Raw genomic sequence first — 21,169 nt, 5'->3', positions numbered from 1 at the left:
TAAACATCAGAAATTTGAGAAATGGATTTTTATTTCTTGAGTTTATTGATTTCTGCTCATGGAACACAAATATAAAAATCACAATTGTTTGGAATTATTAAAGTATAATTAAATTTTATTTTTATTTCATATATATATATATATATATATATATATATATATATATATGATTTTTCATCATTGCAGTGAAGATTTTAATTAGTAGTCTTCTACATCCAAGCAATAGTTCACTATTATTAGCTTTCATTCACCGTTATCAGAATTTCAAGTATTTGTCAAATGGTACCAGGGAGACCACTTTCACACAGTCTCTGTAAGTGAAATCTAGATCGATATTATTTACTTCAGTCCCAGGTAAAGCAATTTTACCAGGTATGTTCAAAAATGGATTAAATGTGAATTAACCTAAAAGTCGCTTTGTTGCATGTTGGTTCAAGATGGTCACTTATTTGTTTTCATTCCCAACAGGAGGACTATACTGACTGTGGTGGTGTTTCTGGATTGAATCCTTCCTTGTGGTCTATTATTGGACTCCAATTTCTACTCCTTTGGCTGGTATCTGGCAGCAAACACTACCTATTGTGACCTTCTAGACCCCAGATCTGCAACTAAAATCCAGACCCTGCCAACACATGAGCCCTCCGTTACATTAAAATAGAGTCAGTTGAAGAAGCTACAGAGAACATTAACTGGGCCTCTACCACGGCATAAATCTAAGGCTCAGATTCCTGATCACCCACTGGCTGCATGTCAGGGTGCTGGAGCCTGAAGCCCGTGTGAATGCTGCATCATCTGTGTCCAACATCCAAGCAAAACTCTTGTCTGTGCTCTGTGGGAAGTCTGGGAGTTCACTGTTGTGCCATTGGGGATTACATGTAAAAGGCTCCCCCGTGCAGGTGTTAGGAAAAGAAGCAGCATCTTGACTTTGGCCTAGGATTTCAATCTGCTGCAGTTTTACCAAAAAGGAGAAAGGGAAAGAGAGAGGAGAGAGAGGGAGAGGGAGAGGGAGAGGGAGAGAGAGAGAGAGAGAGAGAGAGAGAGAGAGAGAGAGAGAGAGAGAGAGTCCTAGTAGGGGGCAATATTTTTGCCTTCAGTTATTTTCTGTTAAAAAGTAATTCCTGCTATAAGTAGTTATTAAATAGAGAGAGATAGAGAGAGGGAGGGAGGGAGGGAGAAAAATACATTGGTCTAAACTGTTGAAATACAAACTAATGGCTAATTTTCTACCAAAAAAAAATTTTTGCCATGAATAAAATGCCTTATAAAAGAATGATTTCTCTGCCAAAAACAAAACACAGCTGTGACCAGTTGAATTTGGGTAAGGTGTGGAGTGCTGGTCTGAAAATAAGGAAGGGGTGACTAATTTACAGGTGCTTGTGGAAGCCCTTTAATGCGTGACGGAATGTCCCTTTTGTTCAAAGTACAGTCATGTAGTGCTAGCCAGATATTTAACTCACTCTAAGAGAAGCTGGGGGGGAGGGGAAATGTTTTCCTGTGGTTAATGAATTTGGGTTGCCAAGGGTATTTTGCATGATGCTGCTGCTATTTTAACTTTCGGGTTTGTTTTTCTTCTTACTGTAGAGTATAGTCCACTGAAAAGTTAAATGGGTGGCATTATTGTCATGTAAGAATCTGAACTTTGCAGTGTAAATGCACTTAAGTCATCTTTCAACATGTTGTTAAACTACTCTGAATATACTGTGCAATGTAAATGCTGAATGACTGGGTTAGGCACATGGTGAAATGAGAATTCATGGATTTTATACCGATTCATGCTTTTGCCTGAAAACCGATGTACAGATATTTTAAGTACATAAATCAGATTTAACACATTTATTTTTTGAAAAGTACATATATGTTCTCAACGATGATTCATTCTAGGTTTCCTCTTTGTTCGTTTCAATAGTAGCATGTACAATTCAGAAATTGCTGCTCTTGCTGCTTCTGTCCTCCATTTTGGTATGATCACATGACCAAATTCCCATGCAACTTCATGAGGGTTTTACATTAATCTGAACAAATAGGAAACCTTGAATCTATGTGTATGCACATGAACACTTGATTGTGAATAATAAAATTTGTTTTTCTACAGCTTTCTTGGTGAGAAGCATTAGTGTAATAGGTCAGAAATTTCATGATAGATTAATATGGTAGCTAAACTTTATTTATGCTTCTAAAAATTATTTTGAGGACTAAACAGTATTTGAAGAAAGGGTAAAAACAATGAATGTGTCTTGGAAGAGTAATTTTACTGTAAGCTGAAAGTATGCATATATTTTTATGACAAATGAAGTTTTTTTCTTATTAGTTAAACATGCCAAGTATTGGTGTGTGCATATGCTGGAAATTTTCATATATATCATTTTACAATCAGAATTATTTACATTCTACAGCATACTTTAATATGTTTCACATATCAAAGTTGTAGCCAACTCTTTAACATAGTTTATAGCTTTGCACACATTGTAATTCCTTCCTTCCACCATGCTATTCTGAGTACCATTTGTGTACATTTCATAAGTTAAATTTTGTTTTAATTTAAAAAGGGAAGGGGCAATTGGAATCACTCTGCCAACTATTGTCCTAAGAAATGACATCAGTCACTACTTTAATACATTGTCAGTTTTAGTCTATTCATCACTACTGTTGACCTTAGAAAACAGAAAGGTGATTTAAAAGAAGGGAAAATATGTTTAAGTCATGCTGTTTGTTAATTATTTCAAACTTATTGTTACCTTTTGCTAGATTTAATTCCTGGATATGTTGGGAAGGGAACTGCTACTTTATACATACAAATGATGCACATTAAAACCATTGAATTGCTTTTGGTAAACAACAACCTACCTTAAATTATGTTTAAAGTGTACTGACTTTCATGGATAATGTCACTCACTGAGTGAATTACCACCAATGACATTATTGTTGCATTAGTCACCGTTGAACTTGGCACCTTTGGCAAGACCTTATTTGCTTAGAGTTCTATGTCATCAAATCCACATATGTGGTAACAAATTGGGCAAAAACATGCCCTCTCACTAAAACTTATTCTCATGACATATACTAATATTCATGCTTTTCATACTTTTTTTTAATGACAGTAACACGCATCCCACCAAAATTAAACAAGGTACACTTAACATTTTTCTGCAAATTCTATTGACAAGAATAGTATATAGTGTGTTATTTACCAAAACAAAACTATATAAGAGATCATTTTAAAGCGCTTAAACTGTTTCTACTTAGTTAATTGTTGCTAAACTCATGTAGCTCAGTCTACTTTGTCACATAAACAAAGTCAAAACAAGTCTTGCATTGGTGTTGAGTAGCAGAAAGAATTTTTGCATAAATGGTTTCATCTTTTCTTCATTTGAACAACCAGCATTACTGCCAAACACCAATCGTGGTCCACATTTGTAACAGGTTTTTAACATGACATAGTTAGCAAGTTTGATTGAAGAGATTTTTAGGTCCTAGGCCTACGGGATTTTAGTATGATCTTTTTTCATGTTTCTAATGCTTGAAGCATTATTGCTTACCTTGGAAAACACAGTGTTGCTGCCATTTGTAAGTTTTCTTATATATAATATTCCTTTTATTAACTGTAAAACTGGCCTTATGGAGTTCAAATAGGCAGTATCCCTTTTAAGTGACCTTTGCAACCCAAGTGTTACTTGCTTATTTGATGCTCTATTATACTTTACATCTCATTTAAATGCCTGTCTTCAAGTCACCAAAGCTTAAATTCTACGTCTTAGTTTAAAACTCGTAAGTCTCAAGGCATAAAGTCTAACTTAGCAAGGCACAATGGATTTTGTGATTTTTTTCCACTTGCCCCAATTTCCAAATATTTTATCATTAGCTGGAACTTGCATTGTTTTCCATAGCAGAATGTTAATATTGTTAATATTCGGTGTATATTTCTGTAAAGAGCAAATCACTGAAACAGAACTATCGAGTACTGAAAACTTCCAGAATTTTGCAGAATTCAATAACCCTTACCAATGGTTTCATCTACCTTGTTTCTATTTCACATAAAAGAACCATGGAAATTCCACTGGGATACTGTCTTGTGTAGATGCCAACTGAGTTTCCACTGTGACTGGCAAAGCTGTCCTTCCCTTGTGTTGTGTAACTGTGGGACCGTGCTTTAGGGATTCCCTTCATGAAATGCTCATTGTGCGACATGCAAAAGGCCAAGTGGCTTTTGTGAACAACAGATCTTTTCTTCCCTTCTTATGTTCTCTTGACACTTTTGTGGAAATTAACTAGCGGGATGAAAACATTTTGTAAAAATTTGTATAATACTATTATAAAAAAAATATTTATAATCCCAGAAAACGTTGTGTTAAATCTTGTGCAAAAACAGTATATTCAGAATAAAAGTTTATCATTGAAAGTCACCACACAGTTTGGGTTTCTGCCTTTTTTAAAGATCTAGTTGAAAGAGACAGTAGACCATCTTAAATAGGTTTTTAAAAAGCAGGCCTCTGGAGAGGATTCTAGACTGCAGAAATAAAATTTGGCTTTAGATGTGTGCTTTTACAGTCACAGATCTCAACTCACACAGCAATACATAGGCTGATTCTCCATGTGGCTCTGACCTTCCTTGCCTGTGTACTCTCTACCAAGACTTTGAGGAGTTTATTACACTAAATAAATAAGACAACTTCCTTGGGGGAAAATTGTAGTTCTGGGTTTCTTTAAAGACCGACTAGGAAGGAACAATGCATCTGACATGTGGGTACTATTGATATACCTTAAATATAAATATTTCTTCAAAATATTGGCAATAAATGGTAGATATGGGATTAAAATACCATGTAAGTTATTTTAAATGGACAGTTACTGCTTGCCTCACTTCTGCTCACCTCATGAAGCAAAAGCTTGATAGTGTTTGGAAAGCTACTTCTGTACATGTTTCCTTTTATCCTACTTTTCTGCACTGAAGTGTTTCATAAAATAGAGTAAATATGACCTACGTTAGAGTCTGTTGTATGTGGTATTGATCACATAATGGAAAAATCTCTCTCTACCATGTCTGATCAAGGCATATTAACAGGAAAACAAACCTACTTAAGAGAATAAGGCAGATAACATTTGTTTTTTTGAACATCTGACTTTATTCAACACCAATTTCAATCTTCAGTCTAACTTTGTTCTCTCCAGAGAGCCTCATTTCTGTTATCAGTCATCTTGATCCTTTCCCTTCTTTTCAAGTAGGAGCCTGGCAACATCAATTCTCCTTTACAAAGCTATTCCAATTTCTCTTCTCTACATCCTTTTGCCCTCTCTACCTGCAACTGTATATATACTTATGGGTAAAAGAGAGTCAGTTTTCTTTAAGAGTACTGCCTCTTGTAGATCAACTGCACTCTGGTGGATGGAGCCATACTCTTGAGTATATAGCAACACAAACTGGATTAGGTTGGTTATTTTAAAAAAAAGGAAAAGAGAAAAGACAGGATATTCAGAAAGGTTGAAGAATTAGGGGGAAGCAGAACAATGACAACAAATATGATGAAAATTCATTATATAACATTTCTCAAAGAATTAATAAAATGTTGTATTAAATATTATATTTAAAGGTCATAATATCATTTGGCTCACCTGAAACATTGTTTAGTATCTTTAAAAATACATTAAAGAATGAGTTCACAACTTTATGTGGTTAGGAAAATTACTTAACAGAACTTTTGTGTTATGCTAAATAATTAAGTTTCCAGTACAAAAATCTCAAGCCTCCCCATTCTAGAAAGGAAAAAATAATTGGTAGATCCTAAGACCCAGACCACAACAGTTAAATGATCTTTCATCATGTGTAACATCTATGAGGAATCCTTTCTTCTCCAATATCCTAATGCCTCTTTTTTTTTAACTGAAGTAGGTGCTGTTAATGATTACACTTAACATGTTCTCAACAGCTCATTAATACAAAAATGTAAAGGGTTGAGTAAATTGGACTGAGGTTCCCATCCCAATTTCTTGTATTCTAAGGGATTTCCCTTTATCAGATAAGCTTCTTCTTGTTTAGTTTAAGACACTACTTTGTGAAGCTGTGGGGTGATTGGTGATACCGTTTCAGTCAGCAAAATAAAGTCTTAGCAAATTTATGTGTTATAATCTCACTCCTTCTGCCTTATTATAGTTATGATTAAGTTGATGCATAAAATTCTTAAACCAGTACCTGCTCATTGGTGGAAATATATCTAGTCAAATGGTAAGTAAAATCCATGGCTTGTATTTTTGCAATTGTAGCTTCAACACTTAACAGTTACATCTCATGAACAAGTTTCATAAATTCTCTAAACCTCAACTTTCTCAACCCTAAAAATAGACATGATTGTGGAAAACACAAAACATTACAGAATTGTCATGGTAACTGAGTGATTATAATCAATATAAAGTTCTTAGTATGGGGCCCAGCACCACATAAGCAAACAATGTTACCCACTATGGCTGTTTACTATCACAGTCATCTTGATGCCATAATTATTTTGTGCTATCATTCTAAACATCCTATCCAACGACACCATTGATTTTCATTTAAAACATTCATGTCGTCTCAACTGAAATGTTAGCAGTAGAGACACAAAATAAAAGTAACACCTACATTTGTGGAACTGTTGTTGGGAATACTGAGAAGTTAGTGAGCATTTACAATTGAGTGACATAAGTGTAGTGACCTAGGAAATACATAGGACCTAATAGAAGGGTAACCCATCCAGTCTAAACTTCCCAGAGAAGACTTCCATGGTTTAAACGAGATAAATATTGTCACAAACGGAAGAGTCTGTGAAAGCCAAGAAACACATGCAAAACACCTGAGTAGCCGAATGTAAGTCATGTGGCTGGAGGGGAAAAGTCTGTAGGCAAAGCTCTGGATTACAGATGCTGCTTGGGCATTTGGAAACTACTGGAGATATTTAGGCAGAGAAAGAAAGATTAGACATCACCGTGAAATATGGGTTGCTGCAGGAACACCTCATACAAGGAAACCAATTAGGAGATTGCCATAACCTGAGAACATTGTGGGCATAAGGGGGGTAAGAAACACACAGATCTCTGAGAGTACAAACAACAGAGAGAGGGGGTGGGGGAGAGGGGGAGGGGAGAAGAGAAGAGAAGAGAAGAGAAGAGAAGAGAAGAGAAGAGAAGAGAAGAGAAGAGAAGAGAAGAGAAGAGAAGAGAAGCTATTTATGAGCTTGCTTATTGAAGAAAAAATACATGTTCAAGATTCTGATGTTTGCCCCTGAGTTATTGGTGCAATTCTCTGAGTTAGCGAATATGGGAGCATGACTGGGGTAGGGAGTAACATTTGTGGGCCACATCCAAATGAGAAGGGCTGCACATCAGCAAGACAGTGAATGACACTTGAGATTGTGTGAAGATACACAGATGAGAAAAACATATGAGTGACTCTGCTTCCCAAGAATACAAGAGTCTAGTATACAAGAGTCTAGTACTATGCACTATGTACTGGAAAGCCCCGTTGGAGATGCTATTCATTTGTTGTTTTAAATACTGATACTCAGGTTCCACTAATATTAACTCAGAATCTCAGGTGTTTCATATAGCCAGGGATCCACTACCTGGAAGTGTACCCCATAACAATTCAGATGTATGCTGTTTCTGCATTTTCCTTTTATAAAACCCATGTTTGTTGTTGGTACAATTTTACAACACCCATCATTTAAATATATTTTTAACAAATGATGATAAACATTGCAATCCCCTTGAGTGCTGTTCTTTATTATTTCAGGTTTCTCTTTTCATCTAGATTATGAAACTCCACACAGCTTATAACCATGGAACATCTCATTTATTGAGGCTAACAATTAGGACCACAATTGAGACAATTGCTTTCATAGGACATTCTGTTCCTGTTTCAGTCAAATAATATCAAATACCTCAGGCAGTTGAACCACAAATTTCTATAAATAACCTTGCCAACAAGATTAACTCATGATAAATAATAGTGAAAGTTGGAGTAAAGTCGGGAAGTGATTACTTGAGAATCTGTTTCCTTTATAGATCATATTGAATTAAGTAATGACTGTTTCTTAATAAAAGAGAAAGATAATCAAAATTCCTGAAGACTAACTCAAAAATAAGCAGTTCAGACTGTCTGACCATCTTAATCCATAGGGCCCCAAGAAAATCTGATGATAACAAGAGACACCATGGCCACATGGCTCTAGAAATGCCAGCCTCAGAGTTCTGGGAAGCATATCCTAAATTCCAACAAGGACATGTTATGATACCTGCCTCTTCTTTGTCTGGTTATTCTACTCACTGGAGTTCTGCAAATCACAAAAGATGATAATAGACACTAATAGTTGCTCAGACCTTTACTTCTTACTTCAAAACATCATTTTACTGCCCCTGATTTCTGGAGTACCTGAAAAAACTGGCTTCAGGAAATTCCTAAGGAGTGTAGGAAGCAGAGGGGTCAAGGACACCACAAGACAACTGCCCACAGAATCAACTAAGCAGGGCCCATGGGGGTTCACAGAGACTAAACCAACCTATGTGTACCCTATAAGGGTCTTAGCTAGAGCCACTGCTTATGTTATGATTGTTCACCTTGGTGTTCTTGTGAGACTCCCAACAATGGGAGTGAAAGCTGTCTCTGACTCCTTTGGCCTGCTCTTGGGACGCACTTATTTCTACTGGGTTGCCACATACAGCCATAATATGAGGGTTTGTGCCCAGTCTTATTTTATCTTGTTAGGTCATCCTCGGATGTCCCCGGCAAGTCTGCTCTTCTCACCACCCACAAAGGGAAACAGAGAAGGACCTGATCTGCCTGAACAGGGAAGTGAGGGAAGGGACTGTGAGGAGTAGAGAGAGGGGGATTTGCAGTCAGAATATAACGGATGAGAGAAGAACAAAAGTTAGAAGTAACGGAAGAAAGAAAAGAAAAATATTCCTAATGCTTAAGATATTCTGTCACAATTTAAGTATGGGGATGTGATGCTGAAGAACACAAGTGTAACACCAGCTATAGGAATACACAGGGAGCAGGTTCCTTTGAACATCCTGGATAGACCAGTGGTGGTGGTGCACGTCTTTAAGCCCTATACTCGGGAGGCAGAGGCAGGGGCAGCTTCTGTGAGTTTGACGAAAGCTTGATCTACAGAATGAGTTGCAGTACAGCCCAGTCTGTTACACAGAGAAAGCTGTCTCAAAAAGCCAACAAACAAACAAACAAGCAATGCCCTGAGGGAGTCAGAGTATTATTACTCATGCAGAAAGGAGCTATGCCATAAAACAGCCTGTAGGCAAGAATTGACTGACTGCGGCTGGGCTTGTGGCTGAGCTGGGGAAAGTACATGGGAAAGCAGCCTGCCTTGGGTATCTTCATCCAAATGTCAGAAAGAGACATCTGGAGTGTAGAGGATACGATGAAGTAACGGCAAGGCAGATGGTGATGTGGGCCGGAAGAGGTCAGCATCCTTCATGGTGTTCTGTACATGCTCTCCGCTCCTTTTACTGCAAACCTTTCAGAGTGGTTTGTGTGTTTCACTGCTACTTGTTTTCAGTCTCCCAAAATGTCAGTTCTACCTTTCTTCTGAAATTTCTTTTAAGGACCTGGTTTTGCTCATTCACAATTCGTTGCATTGAATCACCCTGCACCTCCCCCGTGTATGCGCTCCAATGGACGTCTGCGCTCTCACTTTCTCCCTACGATTCTACACCTGCTTATGCTCTTTCTCCCAACCTGTGTTACAGGTTGATGGTAGGAGATTATCATCTTTGGTTCTCTCATGTATCTCAGTCAAAATTCTTTACCTGTTTAGGCTTATTAAAATCTCCTATCAAATTTTGAATTTTCACCAAATAATCATATAGAGATATCTTGAATATATGTTACATTTAACATGTCAGGAAAATAACTGACATCCATTTTTCAGCCTATTTTCCTTTGAAATTTTCATTTCAGGACCTACCAAGAGATACAAATTCACCCAAACATTAAAACAATTAAATGTTCAGATTACTGTAAGTCTACCCATTCAGTACCTTTCATTCTTCAGTTTCAGAAGTCTAACGCGACTTTCTTCCTTCAGCCTTTTGTCTGAATGGCTTAAACAGCTCCCAACTGATCTCCTGTCTTTATTTGCCCCTTCAACTTATCCTCCATGCTGCTTATTTTAATAGAATGTGTCCCCAATTACACATTTTCCTGTTTAAAATCACTCAGTGGCCCTCCATTGCCTCTATGGGTGCCTTAGGAGAGAATCAGGCTTCTGTTCAAACATAGTCTCGCATCCCCTCATTCACATTCCAACAACAAAAGTGGGGTTTTTACTCAAGCATTCCAAATGACATAGGTTTACCAGATCCATACCCACAAACTCACATCAGAGTACCCAAACACACACCCCCTCCACACCTTCTAACCCCTGTTACCTGCTGCACTTTAATATACAACTCAAAGTCTGCCTCACTCCTGGAGTTCCCTTTAGTTACTTTATGGAAAATAGGGTTTTCCACAGCATATTCTGATTACAGTTTCCACTTCCCCCTACTCCACCCAGCTCCTGCTCCTACTCCCCTCCCCTACCATCTGGATCTATACCTTTTCTCTCTCTCCTCAGAAAACAAACAGGCACCTAATGCATAATAAAAATAAAACAAAACAAAAGTGAATCAGATAGGACAAAACAACCAAACTAGAAAAACACCAAAGAAAAAGCACAAGAAATGCATGGAGACTCAGAGACACACATTCACACACACACACACAGGAATCCCATAAAAACACGAAACCAGATGCCATAAAATAAATGCAAATGACCTGTAAGGCAGAAAAAAAATAATTTTTAAAAATTCCCTGTTTAACTAATCACTGAACTGAACTGGAGTTCAGTTCAGTTGCAGAGAAGGAGGAGTGATGAGCAAAGGGGTCCAGACCAAGCTGGTGAAACCCGCAGAAAAAGCTGACCTGAACAACGGGGAGTTCTTGGTTCCCAGACTGATTGCTGGGAAACCAGCATGGGACTGATCCAGACCCCAGGAACATGGATTTCAGTGAGGAGACCTCGGAAATCTATGGGGCCTCCTCTAGTAGTTCAGTACTTATCCCAAGCATAGGTGTAGACTTTGGGAACCCATTCCACATGGAGGGATACTTCCTGAGCCAAGAAACATGGGGGTGGGCCTAGGCCCTAACCCAAAGGATATGATAGATTCTGATGACCCTCTATGGAAGGCCTCACCCTCCCTGAGGCTCATAAAGATATGTGATAGGTAGGGTTTTAGTTGGGGAGGGGTGGTAGGGATTGTCATGTAAAACAGTCTTGTTTCTAATTCAAATAAAAATACCTTCAAAAAATTCTCTGTTTAAAGATTATGAGAAAAGAACCTCTGAAGATGTCATTGAGTTCATTTTATATTGGCCATCTATCACTGGTCATGGGACCTACCATTAAGAGTGGCTTATTTCTCCACTGAGTCTTTCTTGTAAAAAAAATTAATTTCTCATTTGCAAGTAGCTATCAGATAGAGATAGTTTCTTGGTTAGGGGTGGGGGAATGTGTTCATTTCTCCTTTCATCAATAAGACTCCATCTGGTGCAGACCTGTGTAGGCTCTGTCTATGCTGCCATAGTCTTTGTGAGTTAATGTATGTCAGCCCTTTGGTCCAATCTGGTTTTACACTCTTTCTACCTTCTCTTCCCTGAGCCCTGAGGAGAGAGATTTGATAGGGACATCCCTTTTAGAGCTGAGTCTTCCAAGGTATCTCACTCTCTATGTATTTTCTATGTGTGACTTTCTGTATGTGTTCCCATCTGCTGCTGAAGGAAGCTTCTATGGATATAGAAGAATGGCATTAGGAGTCATTTTATTGGTATGTTCTTTAGCAGAACAGTAATATTTGGTTTTCCCCTAAGTCTCTGATGTATCTAGTCTCAGGTTCTTGGCCAACAAGCAACATTGGGTATGGGTTCTATTTCACTGAGTGGGCCTCAAATCAAATTAGATATTTGTTGGTTACTCCAATATGCTTTGTGCCACTAAGGCAGTAATGTATCTTACAGATAGGTTTCTCTTGTAGGTCACAGGGTTTGTTGCCCCGCCAGCAGGGCACCACCTGAGCTCACACCTGAGAACCTGGAATGAAAGAGGGTCAAGAGACACAAAGAACAACAAGACAGGCTTTCTGATCAAGCTGCAAATTTTTATTTTTCTCAGGGACCTTATATAGCAGGTGAAGCAGGAAAGACTTGGTGGGCCAGGGAGAGGTTATTTGCCTGGCTCTCAGGGAGAAGCCTTTGATCTGGTACGTGAATACTTGAAGATAGACAGACAGAATGTCAGGAAGAGCAAGCATAGGGTTACAGATACAGATAAGACAGGATAATCGGGGGCGCAATCAGAGGGGTGCAAACACAGCAGGTTGTTGGTAAGATGAAGAGGACACAGGAGGAAGAAGCCTGACTGGAATGTTTGCTATCAGCTATTCCTGTTTGCCCAGGCTCTATTCATTTGGGGAAAGAAGAGGTAGATTGGGCCTGAAATTAGCTATTCTCTCAGCATGATGAGTTACTCATGCAAGAGAGTCTCTGAAGCAGCCCAAGTCTCTTTACTGATCTAAGGTTACCTGTGCCATGGCTCCTGAAAATTTGTACCTGGGTTCATGCTTACCTTTGATAGTGAACATATTATCTTCAAGTATATAAATACTAGCCAAGAATGAAGACTCTATGCAGGCATCAGCTCAGTTTTTCCTTTGTCAATGAGTTGTGTAGATGTTGTCTTCAGCAATAAGGCCTTACTGTCAGTTGTGGAGAGTCACCAGTAGCTTTGGCAATAGCCTGGTGGGGTTTGTTGTTGTTATTTTGGAAGGGATCCCAATGGCAACCCTTTGACTAATAACTTGGTAGATCTAATGTATTCCTGGTACCAGAAGCTTCATTTGGTCCTGAAGATATGCATTGGGGGCTCCGGCTCCTTTATTGTTTGAATATTTGGATTTTTTGTTTAAATTTGGTATTATGCATTTAGATAGACTTCATATATGTTATATATTCTAGGAAGCTCCTACTGTAGTATGTTTCCATAGGACCCTTCAAATGGTCCTTAGTTTTAGCTTCCCCTCTTCCTTGATTTCTGCTGTGTGTTGTAGTGAAATGTCATTGCATCTGAATGATACTGCATTGCAAAAAATAGCAAAATTTCAAAGCAATGTCATAAATGTAAATTAGTACTAATAGATAAGCATTATGTTCTACCTCTATGCATATATGCATATAATACACATGATGTTAAATAAAATAGTAACAGAGTTTTATAAACTGGAGTCTTGCAATTGATTATCAGCTATATAATATAATACCTATTACCCACATACATTAATTATTTTCCTGATAGTTAAAAAGCTATAAAAATAAAGAATTAGAAAAATTTTAAAACCAAGAGAATAATAAAACTAAACTGAAAACATGTACTTTCAACCAACCCAAACATTAATATTGTGCTTTAAAAGTGACATTGGAGCCTGGAGAGATGGTACTTGCTATGAAACCATGAAGACATGATTTCAAATTTTAGCATACCCCCCAGGAAAAAGAAAAAAAAACATCTTGGAAAAAAAGAAAGAAGTTAAGCATGGTTGTGAGTGTCTGTTTCACAAACACTGCAGGGAAGAGACGGGTAGCCAGTCAGCCCAAGGAGTAAGCTTCTGGTTCACTGAGAGACCCTGTCTCAAGGCAACAAGGAACAAAAGTTCTTTTCTGGCCTCTACCTGTTTACTTATGGATGTGTGTAACTGCACACACACATTCATGACCCTCCACACACACATTGAAATAATTGTGATAGTTTATTTCTCAATATCCAAGGGCTCTGCACTCTTTACCAGACAAGACATTTAGAGTGTAAGGTGATACTGAGTCATTAAATCGCAGTTTTTCCACGTCAGATTGCCACTGCTTTAAGCACGTCTCAGGCACTTACTCTAATACAAAGGAGTAGCCTACTCATAAGATGTAGATAATTGCAGCCATATACAATAACCTGTGAGGAAACTCCAACACTGGGTGAGTGCTACAATCTCTTACAGTGCTCACAAATGTCTTAATTCTGTAGCAGTGGAGTCATTACAAAACTACACTTACGCAAGAAAATTTCAGTTTCTGGCATACTACCCTAGTTGTTTCCTGTATTGTCATTGATTAAAATATAGGAACATGAGAGTTCATGCTACTCCCAGGAATGGACCCCAGGAATGGGAAGTGGCATGAACTCCCGAGCTAATTGAGAGCATGAGGGTAGGGGAGTGGGAGCTGCCACAATAAGAGCACAAGAAGAAGAGGAGAGGAGAAGAAATAGAGGAGCAGATATATTGAGTTGGGGGAAGAATAGAGGAGAGAGAGCAGGATGAGAGATACCATATCAGAGGGAGCCACTATAGGTCTGAGAAGAGATCTGGAACTAGAAAGATCTCCAGAGACCTACAAGGATGACACGATCTGACAGTCCGGGCAGTGGAGGAGAGGATGGCCTAGAAGCCCTTCCCCTAGAATGAGAGTGATGACTACTCTCTATGCTATCCTAGAGTCCTCATCCAGTGGCTGATGGAAGCAGAGACAGACATCCACAGAAATACACTGAGCTGAAATCTGGAACCTAGTTGAAGAGAGGGAGGAATGAAGAACGAAGGGGTCTGTACCAGGTTGGAGAAACCCACAGAAACAGTTGGCCTGAAAAAGGGAAAGCATGTCGACCCCAGATGCTCTTTGGGAGGCCAGTACGGGACTAATCCAGCCCCCTGATCATGGATGCCATCGGTGAGGCCCCTGCACTCCTGGGAGCCTCCTGAGGTGGACTAGCTTTTTTCCCTGGTGTATGTGGGGGACTTCGAGAGCCCATCCCACTTGAAGGGATGCACCCTGTCTCGGAACACATGGGGAGGGTCCCAGGCCCAGCAGAGGAAGATTTGGTGGACTTGGTGGAGCCCCGGTTGGGGGCCCTACCCTGCCTGGGGAGTGGTGGGTGGATGGGGTGGGGGGTAGGTTGGAGGTGGGGGAGAAAGAATGGGGGTAAGGGGAGGAAGAGGGTGAGGGAGAGGGAGAGGGGAATTACATGTGAAACAAGCCTGTTCCCTAACTTGAATTAATAATAAAAAATAAAAAATAATAATAAAAAAATGAAAAAAAATATAGGAACATGGTTTTGATAATGAATTTTTATTCATGCTCTGAATCCTGTCATATGTCTTCTCCCCAGTAGGAGTTTTGTTTATATTTCAAATTTTTCAATAACATAAATATGTAATGATTATCTAAATTATTCTATTTTTAATAAAAACTCAGGAGTCAGATAGTAAGACATGAAGTTAATAGGTCCAAAAAGTGATGGAGAAAAGTCCCTCTGTCCTTCCTGTCTGTTTTTGCAAGATTCCAAAAGGCCCACAAAATTCCTAAGGCTCTCCTTCTTCTTCCCTGTGTCCTTCTCTCCCCATCCAAGTTGGCCAAAGAAACTCTATGGTTTATTTTGGTCAGCTGAGCAAGGACTCTGTCCTCTGAATCAAGGTTCAGTTTATTGACAGTTTCAGTGGACACAGTAAACAAATCTCCCACATTTCCCCATTTTTTTGTAAATAGGAAAGAAAGGTTTTAACTCTAACATAATAAAAGTATAAACAATAAAAGCAATTATCATGTACTATGTAAAAGGGAAAGATAGTAACAAAGTAAAACTATATATAATAAAAACAATTTTCAGGTAAGAATCATATATATTTGTCAAACTCAGAGAAAATCCTCCCTTATTTATCCTTTCTTGGTGAGTCCAAAGTTTTGTACTAGGGAAAACTGTAACTATACCTATCTAGTCTTCAACCCCATCAGAGACCTGAAAGGGATATATTACCTGAGTTAACAGGAAGTGCAGAGAAAACAACTTTCATGACTATAGAAATGACAGAGACATCTGACTGCCTGAACAGCTGCTCCAAGTTTCCACTGCAATGTAGAGGCATCCATCTTCAGCATAGAGGCCTAGAATATCCGAATGACTTTTTTGTGAAGCAGGAATTTTGAAGGACTGTCTCACCTTCGTCTTGGCAATGCACAGCCTTGGGGTTCTGTATCATCTAGTGGTCATTCTTATATGGTAATTGGATAAATTAAGGTTGGTTTTCTAATAACCTTGGGCCATTCTGCTTTGGCATCTTAATGCAACAGTGTGGTAGATTCTGCTCTAAATTCCCCTATCTGTGTCTGAGTAGTATTCTTATTTTCATCAGTAGGATGTTCTAAGGATTGTATCTTATCAGTAGTAAGTCTTTCTAAAGCTTATATCTTATCAATAGTAAGTTTTTCTAAGGTTCTTGTCTTATCAATAGCAAGTTTTTTAAAGCTTGAACCTTATCAGTTAAATTATCATATTTGGAACAGCTATCAAGCCATTTTATTAAGGATAAAATATGAATTACCAAACTGATAATAATTACAAATGACATTATGTCAATCCCAGATAAGTTGTTTATCCCTCATTTATTTTTTCCATTTGTAAGTCATCCATAGTAGCACTAAACAGAGTCTTAACTCCCTGAATCATGGTATTTTCCATTCTTAACATAGGAAAGATTCACTTCCTTTAAAAAAAATAAATAAAACATTAAAAAACACCTAATTCTCCCTTTAAGATTTACTGATGATGCCAGCAAAGGTGGAGCTGCACATGAGGGTAACCAGCTGTTTGGGTGGTGCTTGCCTGGGGGAAGGGTGTGGCTAACTGTTGCTGCTCAGCACATCTGGGCAGAGGATACAGTCAGTGCGTGGCAGGCCCCTTGGCAGATCGCACTAAGTCCCGAGTGGGTCTCACAGTTCCCTAGTTGGGGTCCAGGGAAGTCCTGTACAGCATAAAGTATGTCGTGAACCCGTGGAGGGGTGGATAACCACTGTCACATTTGGGGCTGGGGCAGGCAGCAGGTGGAGGCTGCTATAGAAAGACTGCAACGGAGAAATCCTGTACACGTTAAAACAGTTATGGAAGGCCTCTGTGGAGAGAGAAAAACCAATGATAAAGCCAGCCACAGACATGGTGGCGGGGGCTAAGTGGTCAGTTCACCGCCTTAGCGTAGTTTAATAATGCCAGGGATTGGTCCCCAGATGTAAATGATTATCTAAATTATTCTATTATTAATAAAATCTCCGGAGCCAGATAGTAGGGTTTGAGCCTAGTAGACCCAAAAGTAATGGAGTAATGCTCAATTAGCCCTCCCCTCTGCTTTTCCAAGATCCCAAAATGCCCACAAAACTCTTAAGCCCTCCCTCCTTCCTTTCTTTATCCCTCTTTTTCCATCTGAGTCAACCAAAAAACTCTATGTTTTATTCTGGTCCACTGAGTATGGATTCTGTCCTCTGAATCAATTTCAGTTTATTGACAGTTTCAGGGAAAGAGTGAACAAATCTCCTACAGCACAGATAGATTTACTCTGTCCATTTTTGTGCCGAGATATTCCTAAATACGCTCATGAGAGTTTATTAGAAGCCAATCTATGTGGTATGATCCACCTAGAATACATAGAAATAACCAATGAAAAGTCTTCACTGGTGACTGACCCTTCTTTTTTTTTTATTTTCTAAGTAAGATAAAGTTAGACTGACACTGAGATTTGCATACAAGTACCAACAACAAAACTTGTTCTTATAATTGCTTTGCCAGAATAGCATATTTGGTTACCCTTATAAGCCATTAGCTTCCAAACATTGTTTTGTCCTTTAGGTATAAAAAGTTGATTACATGTGATGTTGGTTGCCTATGTCTGACATGAATTACCACAACGTGGATGATGGAAAATTATTCTGTTTTAGATTTGGGGATCAGAATTGCAAAATGAAGATGTCAGCAGACATACTCACAAGATAGCATCCAGGACAGAATCATTTCTTGCCTATTCCAACTTCTTGTTCTTTAGGCCTCCCTAGGCTTATGGCAGCAAAAGTTCATTTATTTCCTACTTTTCTCTATACATTCTTTTTTTTCTCTGTGTTTCATTGGACTACATATTATGTGGTTGAGGGTCCACCTAAGTCTGGAATGATATTACCTTCCTTAATTTATATCTGAAAAGGAATTCTAATCCAATTAAGGTCACGTTCATACAGTTCAGAAATTAAGACATGTTTATATTTGGGGGAACAGTGCCAATTTATCCCATTACACATTTTACCCTGACATTGTGGTACATATCAGTGTGCTATGTAGTATACCAAGTAAGAAACGCTGCTAATAAGTTTGCAGTTGGTAGCTTCAATCTTGATATTTCTATTACATCTACATTATTATATCTGATTTTATGCACTAGGTAGCCAATTTCATTTCTCCATCTGGGCATAGAGACACTTGTTTCCCCCATCTTCAAAGGGAATTGACTATTTGTGATTAATATCTAAGACTTCTCCCAGAGAGAATCTTTGGATGAAGAAAGCTGTTTTGCTTCCCCGTCAAATTCCACATCAAAGAGAATAAATGGGAGGTTACATATAATTGGATAGATATCTCATTTCATTCTATCTCTCACAGAATATCCCATCTCAGAATTTCTCAGGAGATTGATGAACATCTCTGTCGCAAATGTGCTGTCTAAGTATCTTTCCATTCCTTCCTTCCTCTTTTCTTCCCTCCGTTCTGCCTTCCTTCATTTGTTTCTACTCAGGGACTGTTCCAACAAGCATTGTGCATTAAATATCTTGTATTTCTTTCATTGCAGACTTATCCCTATAGAATCCAAACTTGGGAAAGAGCCTTTTCCAATTTAGTATGTCTCAAGAGAAGTCTTAACATACTGTATCTCCCGGAACCTCTCATTCCCTCCCATTGACCACCTACAGCTTAATAAATCACATATTATCCGGCTTCTTAAGCCTAATCCTAGAATTCATAATTATCAACATCCTTTACTCTTATAAATAACCTATTTTGAGTATAACCAGGTGATATACTATTCATTTCATTGCTACAGAAAAATACCAGTACTACTCCACTACCTAGACCAGGTAAAGACCCAGAAAAAAAAAAAAAAAGGGAATTATGGACAAATACCCCCAACGAAAATCATAGCTGAGCAAAATGCAGAGAACAACTGATCATGGGGTTTAAAGATCCAACAGGTAAATTTACAACACAAACTTTGTACCTATGGCTCAGGGAACATTATGGAAGATGGGGAAGAAAGATTTTAAGAGCCAGAGAACCAAGAAATCTGCTGTGAGATTGTGAATTACAGAAATGACAGGGAAACTGCACCTCAGACCTCAATGATATGGCTGCCTAACCAAAAACTGAATAAGAACAGTACCAGTAGACATGTTCATATGGAAGGGGAAACGAGGCCTCATACCTAAACAAGGAACTATAGGCATAAGGAATTATGAGAATTGGAGAATTAATATTACCCAAGGATAATACCTTTAATTAGTCGTCCCTCCACAAGTAGCCATCTCTGATGGCATACACACATAAATAACACTAAACAGATTCATCAGGTTTCCCTTAAAGGTTTACACTTAAAGATATATAACAATAACAAAGAAAAAGAGACCACAAATATAAGGAACATGGAAAGAGTTGGAGGAAGGAAATAGGAAATAGGAAATATTGTCATTATATTTGAATTTTAAAAAACATTTTAAATGTGACATAAGGAACTTAAGGAAGGTTTGTATGGCCTCACAAATCCAGGGCACTGTACACAGTGATGACGAAATCATACTGGCAAGAGACTGAGCAAGTCAGTCATGTTGCACCCACATTTAGGAAGCAGAAAAAAAAAAAGAATGCTTGTGGTCAATTTGAATGAATCAGCTGTCATTCAGGGTGAATCCTCCCATTTCAAAAGACTAATCTATATTATCCCTCCCAGCAATGTTCAGGAATTCATTTTCATGTCAATTCAAACACTATCAAATTATAATAATGATTAACCATCACACCAAACAGTTGTTTCAACATTACTTTTGGTATCTTCCTATTTCTTTTCATTTAGTTACAGCTTTACTGGTAGACTTATGAAGCAGTTCAGTTCTCTACTGAATCACTCACTGTGATTACAGGCAACTTACTTATTATTTCTTTGTTCTACAAAATGGAGAATAGTAATACTAACATAGTAATAGTGCTAATCCTTAGATTTGCAAGAGAAAACCAGTTCTTCAATTTTGAGTCAAATTTGAAGCAAGCTTTAATTAAATACTGAACAGAAAAAAATGGACTCTGGTCAGGACCACCCCTGGTTTCCCAGGGAGTGACAACCAGAGACATGTTGTTGGTGATTTTTTTTTTTAATTTTTTTCGAGACAGGGTTTCTCTGTGTAGCTTTGTAGCCTATCCTGGCACTCTCTCTGGAGACCAGGCTGACCTCGAACTCACAGAGATACGACTGTCTCTGCCTCCAGATTACTGGGATTAAAGGCGTGTGCCACCAACGCCCAGCTGTTGGGGCTTTTTAAGGTCAAAACCATATGGCCACCTTATTTATCATGTGGCTTTGTTATTGTCCAAGAACTACAACTCCCAGCATTTCAAGAAGTCCCTGGGCAGGCAGGGCTCACAGGTTAACTTTAGCTCTTACAATAGTAACAACATTACAGATATAAACATCACAACTAAGATGGCTCAGTTGATTTCCAGAACTCAAATGGCACAGAGAACCATCTCCTTGGAACTGTCCTCTGACACACATGCACACAAACAATAAGAAAATGTAATACAGATAAAAGGGGAAATGAATGTATAAATAACAATAATTAAACAATGGAGAACTACTAAGTGGGAAAAACAATGGAATCTTGAAACACGAAGACAAATGGATGGAACTAGAAGCAACTATCCTGAGTGAGGTAACCCAGTCACAAAAATAAACATGGTATGTACTCACTCATATATGGAGTTTAGACATAGAGTAAAGGATTACCAGACTATAAGCTAGGAAACAAGGAGGACCCTAACAGAGACATACATGGTCCCCAGGAGAATGGGGAAAGGGACAGGATCTCCTGAGAAAATTGGGAGCATGGCGGGGTGGGGGGGGAGACAGTGCTAGGAGAAAGAGAAGGGGAGAAGAGGAGGGGACAGGAAAAAATGAAGAAGCAGACAGGTTAAGTTAGGGAAGAATAGAGGAGAACTAGATAAGAGATACTATAATAGAGAGAGTC

At 38.5% G+C, this 21,169-nt stretch overlaps 1 protein-coding gene across 3 annotated transcripts in view; it reads left to right on the top strand.

Moving 5' to 3' along the window:
• Positions 1–4,400, top strand: part of Cacna2d1 (calcium voltage-gated channel auxiliary subunit alpha2delta 1) — a 423,872-nt gene extending 419,472 nt beyond the window's left edge. For all 3 annotated transcript variants that reach the window (XM_027393485.2, XM_027393486.2, XM_027393488.2), the window contains one exon: positions 469–4,400. In XM_027393485.2, coding sequence (XP_027249286.1) covers positions 469–585 — 117 coding nt within the window. In that variant the 3' untranslated portion in view covers positions 586–4,400. The remainder of the gene's footprint in view (positions 1–468) is intronic.
• Positions 4,401–21,169: the final 16,769 nt, after the last annotated feature.

Source organism: Cricetulus griseus (assembly GCF_003668045.3).
Source record: "Cricetulus griseus strain 17A/GY chromosome 1 unlocalized genomic scaffold, alternate assembly CriGri-PICRH-1.0 chr1_0, whole genome shotgun sequence".
NCBI lineage: Eukaryota > Metazoa > Chordata > Mammalia > Rodentia > Cricetidae > Cricetulus > Cricetulus griseus.
The sequence above is the reverse complement of the archived record's forward strand: the minus strand, read 5'-3'. Positions and strand labels throughout refer to the sequence as shown.